The following is an 18073-nucleotide window of genomic DNA, read 5'->3' as shown; positions in this document are numbered from 1 at the left end:
AGGAAAGAAGGGTGAAAGAGCTGGCTTGATATCTCTGACATATTCCCCAAAAAAGCCAGCTCTTTTTCCCTTCCTTCCTTCATATTAGCATATTCATTTGACTATATATATATATATGCAAATTAATATGCTAATATGCTCCGCCCCATTTTTGCCCCCCCAAATGAAACAGTCAAACTACGTCCATGTATGACAGAAGTCTGTAACATCATGAGTGGAATGGATAAATATGAGTTGGCTGTAGGTCTTTCAAGAATGACGGACAAGACAGTCCATTTAAACCAAATAGCACAAACTTAATTTTTATTTTGGTCCTAGGGAACTGAGGAACTGAGTTCAATTCCCACTTCAGGCACAGGCAGCTCCTTGTGACTCTGGGCAAGTCACTTAACCCTCCATTGCCCCATGTAAGCCTGCCATGAGTGGGAAAGCGCGGGGGTACAAATGTAACAACAACAAAAGTATCAATGTACAATTCATTGCCAGGGGTTGTGGTAAAAGCATATAGCGTTTAGAAAAGATTTGGACAAGTACTGGATGAAAGGTTCACACTGCTTATCCGAGGGGGTAAAGCAACATTAAAATTTACTACTTTAAACAAGCAGATAGGAGAGGGAAACATCTGCAGACAAGAAGGTACAGTCAGACGGGGCAGACCACATGTTAAATAAAACTAAACATAAAAGCATTTAAAAGTCTATTAGAGAACCAGCCTACATCAGGGGTAAATCTGTGGACAAATCAACATATAAAAAAAAAAAGAATTATATAAATATAAAAACAATTTCATTTTAAGACAAACATAAATGAACTCCAATACTGAATCAATTTGTAAATCGAGACATAAATAATAGCTACATGTAAAAATCAGAAAGATGTAACCCATCAATAAATATCTAGTACAGTGTATCCGTTTGATTATATGTAAAGTTATATCTGAATGAAAAAAAAATAAAACAAAACAAACTCACTATAAACACGAATATAAGAACATAAGCAGTGGAGGAGTGGCCTAGTGGTTAAGGTGGTGGACTTTGGTCCTGAGGAACTGAGTTCGATTCCCGGCACAGGCAGCTCCTTGTGACTCTGGGCAAGTCACTTAACCCTCCATCGCCTGCCGCATTGAGCCTGCCATGAGTGGGAAAAAATGCGGGGTACAAATGAAACAAAACGAAAAAAAAAAAAAAAAAAACATCAGCATAAAATGACAAAACATACCAAAGTTAGTCGTGGAAATTAAAGATCAGCAGTGAACATGTGCATTCAGGGTACCAAAATGTTTCATGGGAATGGAGTCTGAAGTACTGAAAACACAGACAAACATCACACTAGCAGCACTTTTGGGATCCCATTTCTATGAATAAGTCCAACGTGTAGAGGCTAAAAATGATGACCATATATCTGCATTTGGAACGTGCGTCTTACTAAACAGTGTCTGAGAGATCGCAGCACTGCCTGCTTTGACAGTCGTCAATATCTCCTTCCAGTTTGAATATATACTGTGGACGCATTGCAGAAATTTACACAGACATGAACTGTTTGGTCCTGTGCATAGTATTAATATAGCAATGTTTAACAACACAGCATGGTTTTTCAGTTTTAATATAAGAATCTCTCTTAGCATTATCACAGTTTTTGTAATCATGACTTTCGTTTTTCAGGCTGATAGTGTGAATCAGTTTTTCAGGGTTGGAACGCATAAGCTTTGCAATGTGTTCAGTTCCACCTTAATTTACTTATTCAAAATATTTTATAAATTTTGATTTTATAAGATTTTTTTTCTAAGACACAAGTGTATAGGCAAGTATCGCTGTTGGTAGTCTTTACCGAACAATTATTAGCTCTTTTTTGCTGACAATGTAATCCCTTCCTAGGTATGCCTAGTTCTCTTGATTGTAAACCACACTGAACTTCCTCAAGGCTACTGCGGGTTAGGAATATCCAATTATATTGTATTTTCAAATGTTACGTTCACTTTCATTACTTATTTTTTGGACTAAATTATGCCAGGAACACATCCACTGTTTATATTCAAAAAGGAGACATTGTCGATTCCTCTAAATGGACGTTGCTATGATCTGTCTCATATGCTATCAGGTAAGACACACATTCCAAATGCAGATACGTGGGTATTGCTTTTAGCCTCTACATATTGGACTTATTCATAGAAATGGGATCCCAAAAATACCAATAGTTTATTGTGTCTGTTTTCAGTACTTCGGACTCCGTTCCCATGAAACATTTTGGAACCCTGAATGCACATGTTCACTTTGGTACGTTTTGTCATTTTATGCTTATGTTCTTATATTTATGTTTGTAATGAGTGTTTTTCATTTAGAAGTAACCTTGCATATAATCAAGTGGACACAATGTACTACTACTACTACTATTTAGCATTTATATAGTGCTACAAAGCTTGCGCAGCGCTGCACAAACATAGAAGAAAGACAGTTCCTGCACTAGATATTTATTGATGGGTTACGTCTTTCCCATTTTTACCTATATTTATTACTTATATCTGTATTATTTACAAAACTGATTAAACATTAGTACTGACTGTTCATTTAAGTGTAATTTTTTTATTTGTATAGATTGTTATTATTTATATATTTTTTTTTATATGCTGATTTATCCACAGGTTTACCCCTCATATGACCCTGTGTTGGGTCTCTAATTTTATAGACTTATAAATGTTTTTACGTTGTTAAATACAACCTTGAGTGTCAGATGGAGAAGCCCAAACATTTAACTACTTTCGCCAGATACTTGTGACCTTGATTGGGCGGTTTTTCACATAGTGCATTGTTAAGCTGTTGAATCTTGTTGCCATAGTATGTGGTCAAGGCGACTAACATAGCAGGATTCAAAAGAGGTTTGGAAAAGTTCCTGGAGGAAAAGTCCATAAAAAATTATTAGACACAACCTAGGAGCGCCACTGCACATTCCCAGATATTAGCTGTGAGAAACCAAAGTAGCTTTTGAGATCTGGCCACTGTCAGAGACATGAAGCTGGGCTTGATAGAACTTAGTGCGACTCAGCAGGGATTTTCTTATATCAACACTGGAATCAGGCTAGAGATCCTGAGGTAGTTCCGACTGTACATGCAAACAAATCAAACTAATACTCACCAGATATTTCTCCATCGTGGGCTTTTAATGTGAACAGCGGCTTATCCGAGCGAGCATCAAGACAGTACAAAAAGCCATCCTCTGTGCTAGCCTAAGATTAATCACAGCCAGAGCACACGTTAATAACTCCCCTCCTCACCGAGGCCAGGATATTCACAGCTAGAGAACACATTAGTAACTGTAGCAAGAGGGACTCAACCTCTACAAAAAGAAATGACTCTGTAGCCCCTACACAGTATTCCCCACCCTCAAAAAAACAACATGAGGGGCTTGGTAGGTCCAACACCATTATCTCCAGCAACAGACCCAACCTAACACCTCCCGCTCCGATGAAAATCAAAACAGGCTTGGTGGCCCCAACATAACAGTTCTCACCCTCAGCAGAAACACTGGGACTCCGTGACTCCAACAAACATATCCCTTCCCAATCTTCTTTACGCCTGTAAACTGCACCCAACTGCTTCTTCCTCTCCCTCTCTATTATCCCTTGCACTTCTACTCAGTCTGGTCTCCCATCCCTTCACCCACACTCCCGTCTCCTATTCTGCTATCCACGTACCTCCTCTCTCTTCCCCCCACCCTCTCACCCAACTACCTTCTCTTCCCCTCCTGTTGCCAAACTCCCTCGCTGTCCTATACTGACCATATCCCACACTTTCCTCTCAGCCCCTTTTCCTTCTCTTCTTCTACCCTGAACTTCTCTCACTGCCTACCATCTCTCCTTCCTTCCTTTTACCCCACACTCTTGTCTTTCTTTCCATGCTGTCCCAACCCTAACTCCATCTTTCTTCCCCTCTGTACCCCTTTCCCCCCCCCCCCCCCATTTCTTCTCTCTTACCATTACAAGACCAAACCCCATCCCCACACTCACCTCTCTGTGCCCCACTACTCTCACCCTTCCTTTCATTCCCCTTTTGTTCCCTAAACTCCTCCCTCTCTGCCTCCCAACTAATCTGGCCAAGAAAAGGCACTGGACTTAATAGGAAACTTTTCCTCCTACCACATGACGATGATCCAACCTTCTTCCTTCAATGAGATTTTGCAGCAGCAGCAGCAGGAGGGGGAGGGATTGGGGAAAATGGAAGGGCTGAAAGGGAGATGCAAATACTGCCTCCTGCTGCTTCTCGGAGATCGGATTACCAACTTTCTGAAAGATAAAACCCACCTCCTACTATGCCCTCACTTTAGCTCTCACACTGTACCTCCTGCCCCCAACAGTTAGGGCAGTACATGAAGGCCACACTGAGGGATACTGTGAAAACAGGTTATAAATTACATCAAAATGATAAGGCAAATTAAAATTGTTTGAGTGGTGTCACTACAACACAAGTGATTGTAACATGATCAAACCTGACAAAATGAATGTAGGGAGGACATTAAGGAAAACTACTGTTGATGCATTTAACTTTAAAAAGGGGGAATATGATACAAAGAGGAAATTAGTTAGAAACCAAAAACAGGAGTGGCCAAGATTAAAGGTTTGTATGTAAAATGAACCTTGTTTAAAAGCATCACCTTGGAAGCCCAAACCAAAATGCAAAAAGGCAGAAAAATGCAAGATCCTGGGCGAAGATGGATGTTCGGTCTGAACCGGTACTGGCAATTCTTACGTCCCCTTGTTCCTTTACTGTGCTGCTACTTTCACTTGCTTTTCTAACGTCTACTAGTATTTCAATGTCCACTGCTTTATCCTGGATTAGTGGACTGTAACATACCCTAACCATCACACTTCCAATTACATATGGAATTTCTATCCATGAGATTTTACATTGCATTTTGTATGCAGAGGATTTTTATCCTGCCTGACTAAAAGCCATCCTGCCACTAATCTGATCGTCCCTATCATTTTGATAGAAAAGTTTCACCCTTATCCTCCTGTGATGGCATCACGGACCCACAGGTTGGGAAGCAAAAGTAAGAAACAAAATGCTTAAGCTCTGTGTACAAAACCCTCCTCTTTTAAAATGTGCAGAAAGGAAGTCAAGGGACCTGTCAATTTGCTGGTGGAAGGGCAGAAACAGCCACGTCAGCCAGTGCCTCAACAGTAAGAGATGTATCTCGGTAACATCTGCATGGTGAAGACAAGGATGGAAAGGTACAGGTAATACCTACCAATAGATTACACGGAGAAAAATGGTTCCAGGAAACTCTTTCCACGTGCCCACTGAACCTCCAACGGAAATGGTTTCCCTGAGGGTTTCGGCAGTCGTACAGGATGGCAGACCTAAGAGCAAACTCAAAGTTCATTCACACTGAAGCATCTTTATATCACATCACCAGAGAAATCAAGTAAATGAATAAAGTGACAAACCAGAGTAGGGCAAACTAGAAAAATGTGGGTGGGGAGGGAAGTGGAGGCACAGCAGGAGAGAGTAAGCTTGGAGAAGAACCAGAACATGGGGAGCAGTGCCAGATGGGAACCAGCTAAAAGAAGTAGAGGAGGTGGTGGAGAGATGAGGAGAAAAAGGATCTCACGTGAACCCCTGATAGTCCAGACACCTTATCTAATTTTAGAACTTGAATGACATATTTTCCTTCCTGTTTAATTGATCTCTACCTGCCTCTCTCTATTTTACGTCCAACAGCCCAGTTCTCCCACCCATTCTCTTTTCTTAAGTGCTTCACAGCAAAGTGTATCCCACCTACATTCATAGATAGCAATTTCAGATCAACTACATGTTTCAGGGGACCCCCAGTTGAACCCCCCCCCCCCTTTGAGCTTGTCTAATATTTCTGCTCCCACCTGGAATTCAATCATATGCTGCCTCTCACTCTTCCTTCCTCATACCTACCCCTGTTATCATAAATACACATCCATCCAATCATTCATCTGTCAGTCATTTCCCCTCCTTTGCTCTCTTCCTTCTCTTTTTTTTTCAGTCAGCTATAAACTGGCTGCCCCCCCCCCTCCCCAAAAGACTTTTATCACATTGCTTTAAAAAGTGACCAAACACCCTCCCCCCCCCACAGTGGCATAGCAGGGGAGGCTGCCACCCGGGGCGGGGCAGTTCGCCGTTGCACCCCCCCCCCCCCCCGGGTGCAGCACGATGACATCTACCCCCCTCGGCGCATCGACAACCCCCTCCCCCCCGACCAGCTCCCGCACCCTACCTTTAAAAAGAATAATGGAATCCGAGGGGCAGCACCTCGCGCCTGCCCTGCACGTAAAAGAAATGTGGACCGTCGGGCCTTCTCTCGCTCTGTCTGTCCCGCCCTTGCGGAAATAGGAAGTTGCGTCAGCAGAGGGCGGGACAGATAGAGCGAGGGAAGGCCCGACGGTCCACATTTCTTTTACGTGCAGGGCAGGCGCGAGGCACTGCGCCTTGCCTGGGATTCCGATATTCTTTATAAAGGTAGGGTGCGGGAGCTGGTCGGGGGGGGGGGGTGTCGATGCGCCGAGGGGGGGGAGCTGGCAGGGAGCACCCCCCCCCCCCCCCGAGCTGACACCCGGGGCGGACCGCCCCTCCCGCCCCCCCTTGCTACGCCATTGCCCCCCCCCCCCCCCCCCCCACAAACAGCTGGCCTCCTGGAACACAGTACTCAACAAACCAACACAACCCCACAATTCCACCATCATCACTTCTGCATTGTATCGATGGTGGGTAGGGCCATGAATTTGCTTGGGTGGGTATTGGGGGACTTGTCTGGTATTTTCCTGCTATATTTGACTTTGTACTTTTACAAAGTATCATATGTAATCTGCTTTCATTTTAGGCAGAATAGAAATGTTATAAATAAAATTGAAGGAAATTCAAACACTGTTGACAAGTTATGCTTAATTCTGTAGGCAGATTAAGAAACTTATCTATTTAAAAAAATCTATCCTGATTCCAGGTAATATCCTGCTTCTTTAATCATGTAACCTGCATTGAACCGCAAGGTATATGGCGGAATGTAAATTTATTGTTAATGTAAAAGTTTGAGCTACTACTGTAAAGGTTTCAGCTAAACCTATAAAAATCATACAATGAAGATGAAAAGGAATCCTTAGTGTATATTCCTTACTTATCGTAGGATCCAGAGACCAAAGTCTGGGCCTCAAATGGATGGAACTGCAGCGTTTGAACCTGAAAAACGATAAGAAAATCATGACATGAGGTTTATTCTACACAGCATCTGTCAAATCCACACTCACCAACATGACTGGGAGAATCAGGATTGGGAGCAAAGCTGTGCATCACTAAGGCCATGGGCTGAAGGGAAACTCGGGGAGGACACAGATGGTGACAGCACCTGACTTTCTGGTAAAGGCACTGGGCCTAGCAGTGCACATGAGGTACAGATGTTTACTCCTGGGATAATTCTGCGCTACTGTGCATTGCAGAGTTCATGCAAACTCTGCAAAGGGACCAGAAAGGAGTAGCGACTTATATTGCTGTTCTCCATTCATCTCCCCCCCCCCCCCCCAAGCATGTTGCACACACCCTCCCCACTTGCCTTTCAACTCACTTCTTCCATCCATCCCCCCTCACCCTGGCCGTCATGCCTGATGTGTAGGCATCTGTAGCCTGACAATGATGACAAGAAAGGGAGGAGGAAATTCAGCTGTGCGGCAGGTCACATTCTCCTCCCTCTTCTGCGCTCTGGCGCTAAATGCAGACCTTGAAGGGCAGGGCTCTACGGTGTCCCACGCAGTTCAAAGTTTGCATTCAGCACCAATGCAGAAGAAGAAAGACGCTTATTTATATACTAGCAGATTTCTATCCCAAGTGAGTTACAATTTTACCAGAAGTAATAGAAAATATAAAACTGATTAACATCTCGATAACAAAATCCAAATTACATCTCAGCTTCCTGGGACCACTTCCTAAAGGAGAACAACGGGGTCGCCTGCCTTAATTCTAATGAAAGGCTATTCCCACAATGAAAACATCCGGAAGTGATCCTCTTCTACACAGACTCAGTGGAACGAATGATCTCAATCAACGTGTCGGCCAATGGAGTTTCAAACGTGACAATAGTCAGACTAAGAGGTTGGAAATAACGAACAGAAAGGGAAGAAAGGAAACAACAAAACCAGATACCAAGAAAGCAGGCAACTAATAAAAATCAACACATCTACGGCCCAAACCGAACCTTACCATTCAACCCCAAATGGGGTACGTAAACGCCAGATCAGTAATAAATAAAACAGAGATTATAACAGACTGGATCACCACAGACAACCTTGACCTCTTACTCATCACCGAAACCTGGATCCACGACCATAAAGATCCCATAATCCTAGATCTATGCCCTCCAGGATACAAAATTACCCACTGGACAAGAAACGGAAAAAAAGGAGGTGGAATAGCCATAATATACAAATCCGAGTTCACCATCACAACCACAGCTGAATCCATTCTACCACAACTTGAAATTGCCTCGGTAAGAATCAATCTCCCAAACGCTCAAAAGATTCGCAAAATCTCATTGCAAATTAGACATATGCCCAAACAACCTTATGACATCAGCCCCTCAACAATTTTTAACAGACCTCACAAATCATGTGAACTATATGTTACAAAATGGACTATTCCCAAAGGAGAAAGGAAACATTCTACTCACCCCCATACCCAAAGACGCAAAGAACAGCGCTAGTGAACTAACCAACTACAGGCCAGTAGCATCCATTCCCTTAATAACCAAACTTACGGAAGGTATGGTAACCAAACAACTCACAAACTATTTAAACAAATTTTTCAATACTACACGACTCTCAGTCAGGATTCCGGTCTAACCACAGTACGGAAACGGTACTAGTTACTCTTATGAATAAATTTAAACAAATGATTGCAACTGGCAAGAACATACTACTTCTACAATTCGATAAGTCTAGCGCCTTCGACATGGTTGATCATGGAATACTACTACTACATATCCTCCAGTACTTCGGAATTGGAGGCAACGTTCTCAATTGGTTCAAGGAGTTCCTAACCACACGATCATACTAAGTGACATCTAATTCGATTACATCAGCTACATGGATACCTGAATGTGGAGTTCCACAGGGATGACGACTCATTGTCGGCCTCATTTCCATAAGTCTGTAGGAGCTTAAAAACAGGCTTGGTGCCATCTGTGAAAGACACAATGGTAGGGCTGGCCCTGCTGAGTATCTGTATGCTGGGGGGGGGTTATGTGGCAAAGATGGTAATTGGGGAATGTAAGGAGGGAGGGGGAGTGATTGAGAACCCAGTGGGTGGGTGCCAGGGAGGGGGGTTGAGAGAGAACTATGGATGTCAGTTGGGGGAAGAGTGGTTTCAAAACAAGAGTTATAATTTGAATGTGTTGGGGGAAGGAATTTTAGAAAGAGGATTATGGGGTTCTGTATGCTGAGGGAAGGTGTGAGGAAGAGAACAATGACTGTCTGATGAGGGGGGGGGGGTTTGGATTGAGAGCATACTATGGGATACAGTGCCCGGGTAGGTTTGAGAAATAGAAAGGAATGGAGAGAAACTGTGAATCTTGTTTATGGAATGGGGGGTGGCCACCCTAGAAAGGGGGCAGAGAATACTGGGGACTGAACCGGCCAGGAGGTGGGGAAAAGAGATCAAGCCTAGGAAGGGGATTCAAGCTACCTGAGGAATGAGACTGTGGGGTGGGGGGGCACATCAGGGATGAGGGAGAGGAGGAGACACCCCCTGGCTGTGTGTAGGGTGGACACATCAGGGATAAGGAGCAGAAGGTGGGGGAGGGGGGTGGTAGAGAAGGCGACACACCCAGGCTGGTTGGTAAAGGGTCTAAGCACTGAGGTAGGAGAAGCTGAGCAGGAAGAAAAGATCATGAAGTCATCAAACCTTGTCTGTGTGAAGTGAAATGTCTGCAGCTGGTCTTCCCAACGTCATATCCCAGAGGATGACGCTGTTGTCAGCCGATGCACTGGCTAATACATTCCTGATATACAGAGAAAAGTGAAGACAAATGTATTTCAGAACAGATGCTTGTAGAGAACATAACATTGAGATGAAGATGCTGGATCCCTGTTCTACATTTACCAGATTAATACACTGTCTACCTTCTCCTACTGATATCAGGTGGACACAACAAGAAAAACTGCTTTTTCATATTCAGCTCCTTCTTTCTAGAACACGTTACCTCCTATATCAGGAGCAAATCAAATTGTTAGAAATGTATGGAGGGAGGTCAGACATGAATTTTTTTCTTTTTTGAAGGGGAGGTGCAACAACTTACACTGGTGGACCCTATGGATTCCCTTTCCTCCCCCAATATCAAAAACTAAAAATACCCCACTGGAGCCTTTCACAAGTCAGCTAAAGCATGACAGTCAGAGGAACCATGAGGATCCCACAGGCCAAAGAACTGAGAACGAAAGCGTAAGGGATATACCCGTCAGCCGACAATGCACATTAGGAGCTCTTGCTGTACTCGCAGCTCCAAGAAGGGACCAACAGCCAATTAATTATCAGGAGATTATGCCAATTATCAATCAATGCATCCTGTTCAAACTTCTTCTACTAACCTATAAATGTACTCACTCTGCTGCTCCCCAGTATCTCTCCACACTCGTCCTTCCCTACACCCCTTCCCGTGCACTCCGCTCCATGGATAAATCCTTCTTATCTGTTCTCTTCTCCACTACTGCCAACTCCAGTCTTCGCGCCTTCTGTCTCGCTGCACCCTACGCCTGGAATAAACTTCCTGAGCCCCTACGTCTTGCCCCATCCTTGGCCACCTTTAAATCTAGACAGAAAGCCCACCTCTTTAACATTGCTTTTGACTCGTAACCACTTGTAACCACTCGCCTCCACCTACCCTCCTCTCCTCCTTCCTGTACACATTAATTGATTTGATTTGCTTACTTTATTTGTCTATTAGATTGTAAGCTCTTTGAGCAGGGACTGTCTTTCTTCTATGTTTGTGCAGCGCTGCGTACGCCTTGTAGCGCTATAGAAATGCTAAATAGTAGTCGTAGTAGTAGCAATGCTATGATGACATAAGTTGGTGGGCAGTTGTGGTACAACCAACATGCTTGTGGTTTTCACCTCTAAAATGTGAAGCAGAAAGGGAAGATTTCAGAACGACTTGTGCTGTGCTATTCCGATCCTCCTTTTGGTAAGTCTTGGAGGACTCTTCTCCTGCTAACCTTTGACTAGTCTCTCATAAAAAGCCCGATGCAACGTTACCACTACAATACATATTCTAACTGCATTCTTTGCCGAGAGAGATCACACCAAATATTTTTACCTGATCAGTTTGTTCCATGAAAGATCAAGAACAGAATCTGAATGGCTCTCACACGTACCCTCTGCACCTGCGTTCTGTGGAGACAGACAGACAGAAGACGTTAGGGATCATCAGCACACTGGCAACCACTTAACATTTATACCCAGCCTTCTGCCTGTGTCAGTCTGAGAACGGGTCACAGTACTCAACACCTCTACAGTTCTGCTGGCTTTCAGCAACAGTAACAAAGTGAGTATACTCCTCACACAGATAAACAGCACATTTTTTCCCTTCAGTTGGGAGGGGCTTCCCCTGTTTTTCCGATACTTTCGTATCCTTCTTTTTCCCAGATTTAACCTGTTTTTTTTCTGTTGTCTGTTCATTATCTAAGGTGATTTTGTGTTGTTCTGGGCATCTGCCTGGTTTTCCCATTGTGACATACTGTTTGGTTTATCTTGCAGTTAATTTTTGCTATATTCACTGCCACATTAGATTATTTGAAATGGCGACTTATCAAATAACTGATTGATTATTTATTTATTTATTTTATTTATTTGTAGCATTTATATCCCACATTTTCCCAACAATTTGCAGGCTCAATGTGGTTTACATTTGCTGTAATGGCGGTTGCCATTTCTGGGTAACAGAATTACAAATGGTAACGTGTTAAGTTGCATACATACATGGTAACATACATGTAACATAACATATGTGAACAGATCATGGTATAGATATATATCATGTGCATATATATGTGAAGGAAGAATAAATTATGGTAATACATGAACGTTCCTGAGTACGAAATTGGGTTGTAACATTCTTTAGGTCATCGACTATGGAGAGACCATATTCGACATAGAGATTGAAGTGGTTATGCTTATTCATTAGTGGTAAGGAGGTTGATCAGTCAAGTGATAAGATTTCAATTATGTCTATGTCGTGTAAAGTCTTATTTTTTGGTGTTTAAGATGGGTGTTTATGGTCTGCCTTCTTGAACAGATCTGTTTTCAGTAGCCTTCGGAAGATAGGTCTTGTGTTATTTTTATGGCCTTCGGTAGTGCGTTCCATAGCTGCGTGCAGATGTATGAGAAACTGGTCGTGTATGTGGATTTACATTTTAGTCCTTTGCAGTTAGGGTACTGGAGATTGAGGAATGTGCGTGCTGATCTCTTTGCATTCCTGGTAGGCAAGTCTATAAGGTCTGACATATGGGTCGGGGCTTCCCCGTGAACGATTTTGTGGACCAGGGTGCAAACTTTAAACGCAATTCGTTCTTTTAAGAGAGTTTACCAGGAAAACACTTGATCACATGGATGGCTAAGCTATTGAAAGATAAAAGTCAAAGGCGTTTCACAAGATTTATCTGCTGAAATGTTCATAATGCCAGGACATGTCCATGCTTATATGCAGATTCGGGACTTATAAACACAGCAACAAGACCCAGAAGGGAAGCCTAATGGTTCGAGCAGTGGGCCGAGAACCAGGGAAGCAAAAGGTCTGAATCCAGCTATCACTCCTTGTGATCTTGGGCAATCACTTAACCCTTATTGCCTCAGATACAAACTTATAGAAAGCCCTCTGAGGACAGCAAAATACCCTTACGGTACCTAAATGGGAGCTAAATCCAATCCAAGCCCTTATTTCTGTCCACCAAAGGACGCGTGTAATGAACGTGCACAGAAAGTTCAAATGCACAAGTGTCCTGTATATAATTTACACTCTTCCGAGACTGAGCAGAGTCAACAGAAAGTGGCTCGAGAGAACACACACAGGGGAGGAGAAGGTACCAAGGTTTTCTGTTCCAATGGGAGAGTAAGGTTATGTGGGGATGATCATTTCTCCTGATCCTTTGGTCAAAGCACTAGCAAAGGACCAGATCTAATCTCCCTTGGTTGGGAAGGGGAGGAAGTGATAAAATGATAACATTGCTAAAACTACTATGAACAGCCCTGGAGACCTTACCTAAGTCCCTGCATACAGAAAGGGAGGTATAAAAATGGCAAAAGAAACTAACGTATGGTCATATTTCACCCCAGTTCATTTTAGAATCTGATTTAAGATTCTCCTCTTAATACACGAAGTACCTCATTCAGATCTCCCCCTTAATCCTTCCATCCTATTAATTCCTTATCAGTTTCTTCTGCAACATCTTCTCAGCCACCTCTGCCTTCTTCCTCCCGCCATCACCTGGATATAACACAACAAACTTTTTCTCCTATCGTGAAGGGAGAGTCTAATGTGGCCTGTTTAATGCAGCCCTATAAACGCTTGCGTTTGTCAAAGCATTTAGAGATTTGTGAGGTGAACCTCTGAGGAAGGAACCTCCCCGAATCTAAGTTGCACATTTATTCCTTTCTCTATTTAATTATTTGAAATTCTGCACTGTTTTGCTGACATTCAGGCCGAAAGTCTTTCTATCAAATAACCTAAACTAAGCAAAAATTACCTGTAGCCATTTGCTTTTCTTTTAGAAAGGGTTATGGCCAGTGTTCTTCACTGTAATGCCAGGGGATCGGTGGCAGCTCCCATCCACCCTATGTGTGGTTCCCAGACTCTCTTCCCAACCTTCTCCAGAACGTTTCTTATGGTACCGGTATGGCTCTTAGTGAATTTGAGCCACATGGTTACCAAAACTACCCCACTATTCTTGTGAGATTTGGAAGTTTGGGCTCTGCACAGCACAGAGCTGCCGAGAATTGTGAAATGGCAAAAGAATACAAAGTATCTACTCCTGAGGTGGTGATGAGTGCAAAGGAGAGGGGATTTTAAACTGGGGGGGGGAGGGGGGGTTGAATGCCAGCTGCTCAGGAAGGCAGACGGGGACAGGGTGGGAGGTAGAAAGCATAGACTTCATTGCAGCTACTCACGGTCGCATCAAGTATGTCCGTGCAGCTGGGCCAGGCTACTTTGTCCAGGGATGGGTCCCCGACTTTCACAGGGAACATTTTTTGCCAAAGGGACCCAAGAAGGCTGGTTTCAGTGGGTCCACCCCATCTGAGGATACCGAGATGAAGTGGTTTATAAGAATACCAGGAGAGGTGTGTGCTGACAGCTCTTACCAGAATCTCAGTGTTGGAAAAGTTCACTGTTGGTGTAATTCTGTATTTCATTGTTGCAAACTTACTTTCCAGTTCTACTACACTTAATTGTGTTTTATTGGAAACAGTTTGGAGTGTTTGCACAGAAAGATGATTATTAAACAGAATAATTTGCTAAGGAGTGGGGGGAACAGGGGGAGGAAACTAAAGTTTTGTGGAAACATTGTATTTTGGTTCACTGCTGGAGTTTCATGTCCTTTCTGGGGTAGATGGAGGGTATGCAGCTTGTTCAATAATAGTGGAAGATACTGGAGTTTTCAGAGGGAGGGGCAGTTACGTGTGTATTAGTAAGGACTGATAGATATTATGTTAAAAGTGGGTTTTGGAGATTCTGTTAACAAAAGGTTTAAAACTAAAAGGAGGGGGGTTGTTTGGGGATAAAAAGAAGAAAATGTTTTGACGTATGTGGACGGATTGATAGTTGTCTGTTGTATTAGAAAGGTTATTCGCTGAACATTGTGTATCGATGTTTTATATGATACGTCAATAAACAGATTTAAACATAAACAGAATAATTTGCTTTCCGGATAGGAAAATACCATTTCACCTTCTTGCTTTTTTTCTTCTTCTTTTTGGTGCCAAGTGAAAAAACTGGCTCCAAACAGTCCACTAAATCCAAGTCCCAAATGTCGATAACTGGAGTCATGTTACCAACAGCCACATAATTACCTGCCACAGAAGAACAGACCGAAACCATTACATGTACCAGTTCAGGAGTTCAACATGCATCACAGATGGGTCGGTCTGGTTTCTTTGTTACCAACAACAAGTACAGATCAGATGGTCAAGGATCGAGGCTACCCTAAAAACTAAACATGTTTGTGGCCCATGAATGGGGGGGGGGGGGGGGGGTTGACACCCCTAATACCATTCGTCCACCTACCTGATTTGTCACCACGCCAAAATACCAAATATCGGTTTCATATTTCTTCCTATAACCGTTACACTGTGCAGACCTTGCCCACATGCTCACCTCTGTTTACTGAGCACGCACTGAAGCGGGATTATGTCTACATATCACTACATCAGTTTTCTGTATTTTAAAATCTTTTTTTTTAATTTATATTCTTTATTAATTTCAGTTTATGCAAAGATAACAATCTTTGAAAGATACACCAATATTTGAATAACATCTCATCAAAAAAGAGAAACAAAAAATAAAGGAAAAACAATATTAAGTAATCATGAAAATATTGTTTTTTTAACAGTCCACTATATGGGAGAGAATCCAATATATGCCAAAGGAAGTTGGTTTTAAAAGAACCAAACCAAAAAGAAAAAAAGAGCAGGAGGTTACCCCTTCAATTCAATTAACCTGCTTCATATCTATCAGTCAATCTTTCTTGTTACCTTGCATATTTAAGAAATTACGTATTTTAAAATCTTATATGCCACAAATCTCAATGGCTTTTTATTGACAGCTAGACTTTGAATGTCAGGCTAAATTCTATCACATTATTCTACTGTGTCCTGCTGCTCACGATTACATCCAGATGATGGTTCTAAGGCAGGGGTTTTCAAGCCAGTCAGCTTTTCAGGATACTCACAATGAATATGCATGAGGTAAATTTGCATGCACTATTCCCACTCTATGCAAATCTGTCTCATGCATATTCATTATGGATAACCCTAAAACCTGACTGGCCGAGAGTCCCGAGGATTGGGCTGAGAACCCCTGCTTTTAAGGTCCTCTCCTCCCTCCGATTCCCACCACATTTCACAAGGCCACCCAACCTCTTTCTTCTCCTGTCCTGCTCATCACAAGTTACTCCACCGCTCCAGCACCCCACCACGTACCTGAGGCTTCCTCTGGATTGGGGTCAAAGTTCAGCCACTCCACACATAAGGGGTATGCAGGCAAGATGATGTCATGATGTACATAAAAAGATTCCTCTTCATGATTATAAACTAGAAGGAGAGAAATCTCAGACTTTGTTACAGGTAAATACAGCAAGTCACCTTGTACATTCATCACAATCACCCTTTATCTCCGTTATCTACTACGTTGCAATGTTACGTTATGTTTAAGGCTTCTAAGTTTAGATTTCTAACTAATAAACATTGATTATGCCCTGATGGAAAACTGGATAAACACCAGTAAAACACCACTCCCCCCCCCACCCCCATCTTGCATCCTCCACTCAGCTTTTGTACCTTTTCTACACTAACCTCCTCCTGACACAAATATACCCAGGAACTTGACCTGTGGTACAAAAACACTGATTTTATGTACCCCGAAAAACAAACAATTAATAAGCTGGAAAATAAACACAAGTTTACAGGGGGCAATATTGAGCAGGTAGCGTTTCTTTATTCAGTGCCGGGATCTACTACACTGCAAACCCTTTCCATATCTGTGAGAAATGCATAAAATCATAGAAACAGAGAAAAAGATAAAGACCATGAGGTCCATCCATGTCATCTACTATCCCTTACTCTCCCCTAGAGATCCCAAGCTTAACTCACATACAATCTTCGTCTCTATTGCCTCCTCAGTCTGTCCCATTTCACCTTCATCCTATGAACCGTCATTCAAGAGCTTCCTTTCAATTGAAAGAGATTCACCTCAACTGCATTTGTGCCACATAGGTATTTAAATGTCTCTATCATATCTCCCCTCTCCCACCTTTCTTCCCAAGTCTACATATTGAGATCTTTAAGTCTGTCCCCGTATGCTTTATGATGAAGACCACGGACCATTTTATTGGCTGGTCTCCGAGCTGACTCCACCCTTTCTAGATATTTTTGAAGGTGTCGGTCTCCAAAATTGTACACAATATTCGAAATCAGGTCTCACCAAAGACTTATCACCTCTTAAGGTCATTCCAAGCTCTCTTAAGCACAAGGACAGAGAGAACCAACAACAAAGCATCAACCAGCAAAGAAAGGTGAGGTGAGCCACGGAGCCAAAGGAAACAGTTTTATCAAGATCCTTTCTTCACTTCAACTTTCCTTGCTGCGAGCTCTCTTTACCCCAAATGCTGCTCCACACCAACTCACCATGCACCTCCAGGTTGCAATGGTCCTTTTCAGCCCTTCCACAAACCACCAGGTTATCACTGGGTTTGATGAAAAAATCTTCACTTTCGTACTGATCCTAACAAGGAAAATGGTGTTAGGACAGCCATAAAAATGTCACCATCTCCTGTCACTAATCTAAACGAAACATCAGCTTCTCTCCAATACCTTTGCAATAACTGTACATTATTTACCAAAGCAGGAACTCAGAACATGGTTGACCAAACAGATACATGTATTATTGCATTTCTAGACCAGAATTACACAAAAGGGGTTGAGAATGTCTGCCCAAGGGTCTGTTTGTCCATCTGGAGTCAAAATAATTCTCCAAAAATTGTGTGATTGATGCTATATTACATTTACATCAGCCAATTAGACCGTTGAGATCTGCTTTGGAAAACCTATTAGATATGCTTTCATTTTGATTAATTAAAAGAGTACAAGGCCTCAATTTTTTATGCTGCCGGTCCAAAATTATGGAACAGTCTACATCTTACTGTGGAAGCAATAAGAAATGTAACGCAATTAAAAACATTGCTGAAAAGCTATTTCAAATGGCCTTTAATGTTGTGACCTGATAAGGGATGAAGCACTTATTGAAGTGGTCCCGAGATGATTTGATGATGTTTTTACTGATATGATGTTTCTTTTTTTTTTGCATG

At 42.5% G+C, this 18073-nt stretch overlaps 1 protein-coding gene across 1 annotated transcript in view; it reads right to left on the bottom strand.

The window, feature by feature from the left end:
- The window catches only part of PWP1 (PWP1 homolog, endonuclein), a 41159-nt gene that overhangs the window by 3314 nt on the left and 19772 nt on the right, over nucleotides 1-18073 (bottom strand). The window contains exons 6-13 of the mRNA XM_030215077.1: nucleotides 17394-17490; nucleotides 16191-16301; nucleotides 14941-15062; nucleotides 11317-11390; nucleotides 9909-10005; nucleotides 7135-7196; nucleotides 5242-5353; nucleotides 3130-3220 (exon numbers count right to left, since the gene is read on the bottom strand). Coding sequence (XP_030070937.1) covers nucleotides 3130-3220; nucleotides 5242-5353; nucleotides 7135-7196; nucleotides 9909-10005; nucleotides 11317-11390; nucleotides 14941-15062; nucleotides 16191-16301; nucleotides 17394-17490 — 766 coding nt within the window. The remainder of the gene's footprint in view (nucleotides 1-3129; nucleotides 3221-5241; nucleotides 5354-7134; nucleotides 7197-9908; nucleotides 10006-11316; nucleotides 11391-14940; nucleotides 15063-16190; nucleotides 16302-17393; nucleotides 17491-18073) is intronic.

This window comes from Microcaecilia unicolor, chromosome 9, assembly GCF_901765095.1.
Source record: "Microcaecilia unicolor chromosome 9, aMicUni1.1, whole genome shotgun sequence".
In the NCBI taxonomy this organism is placed as follows: domain Eukaryota; kingdom Metazoa; phylum Chordata; class Amphibia; order Gymnophiona; family Siphonopidae; genus Microcaecilia; species Microcaecilia unicolor.
This window is presented reverse-complemented; position numbering and strand designations above follow the sequence as displayed.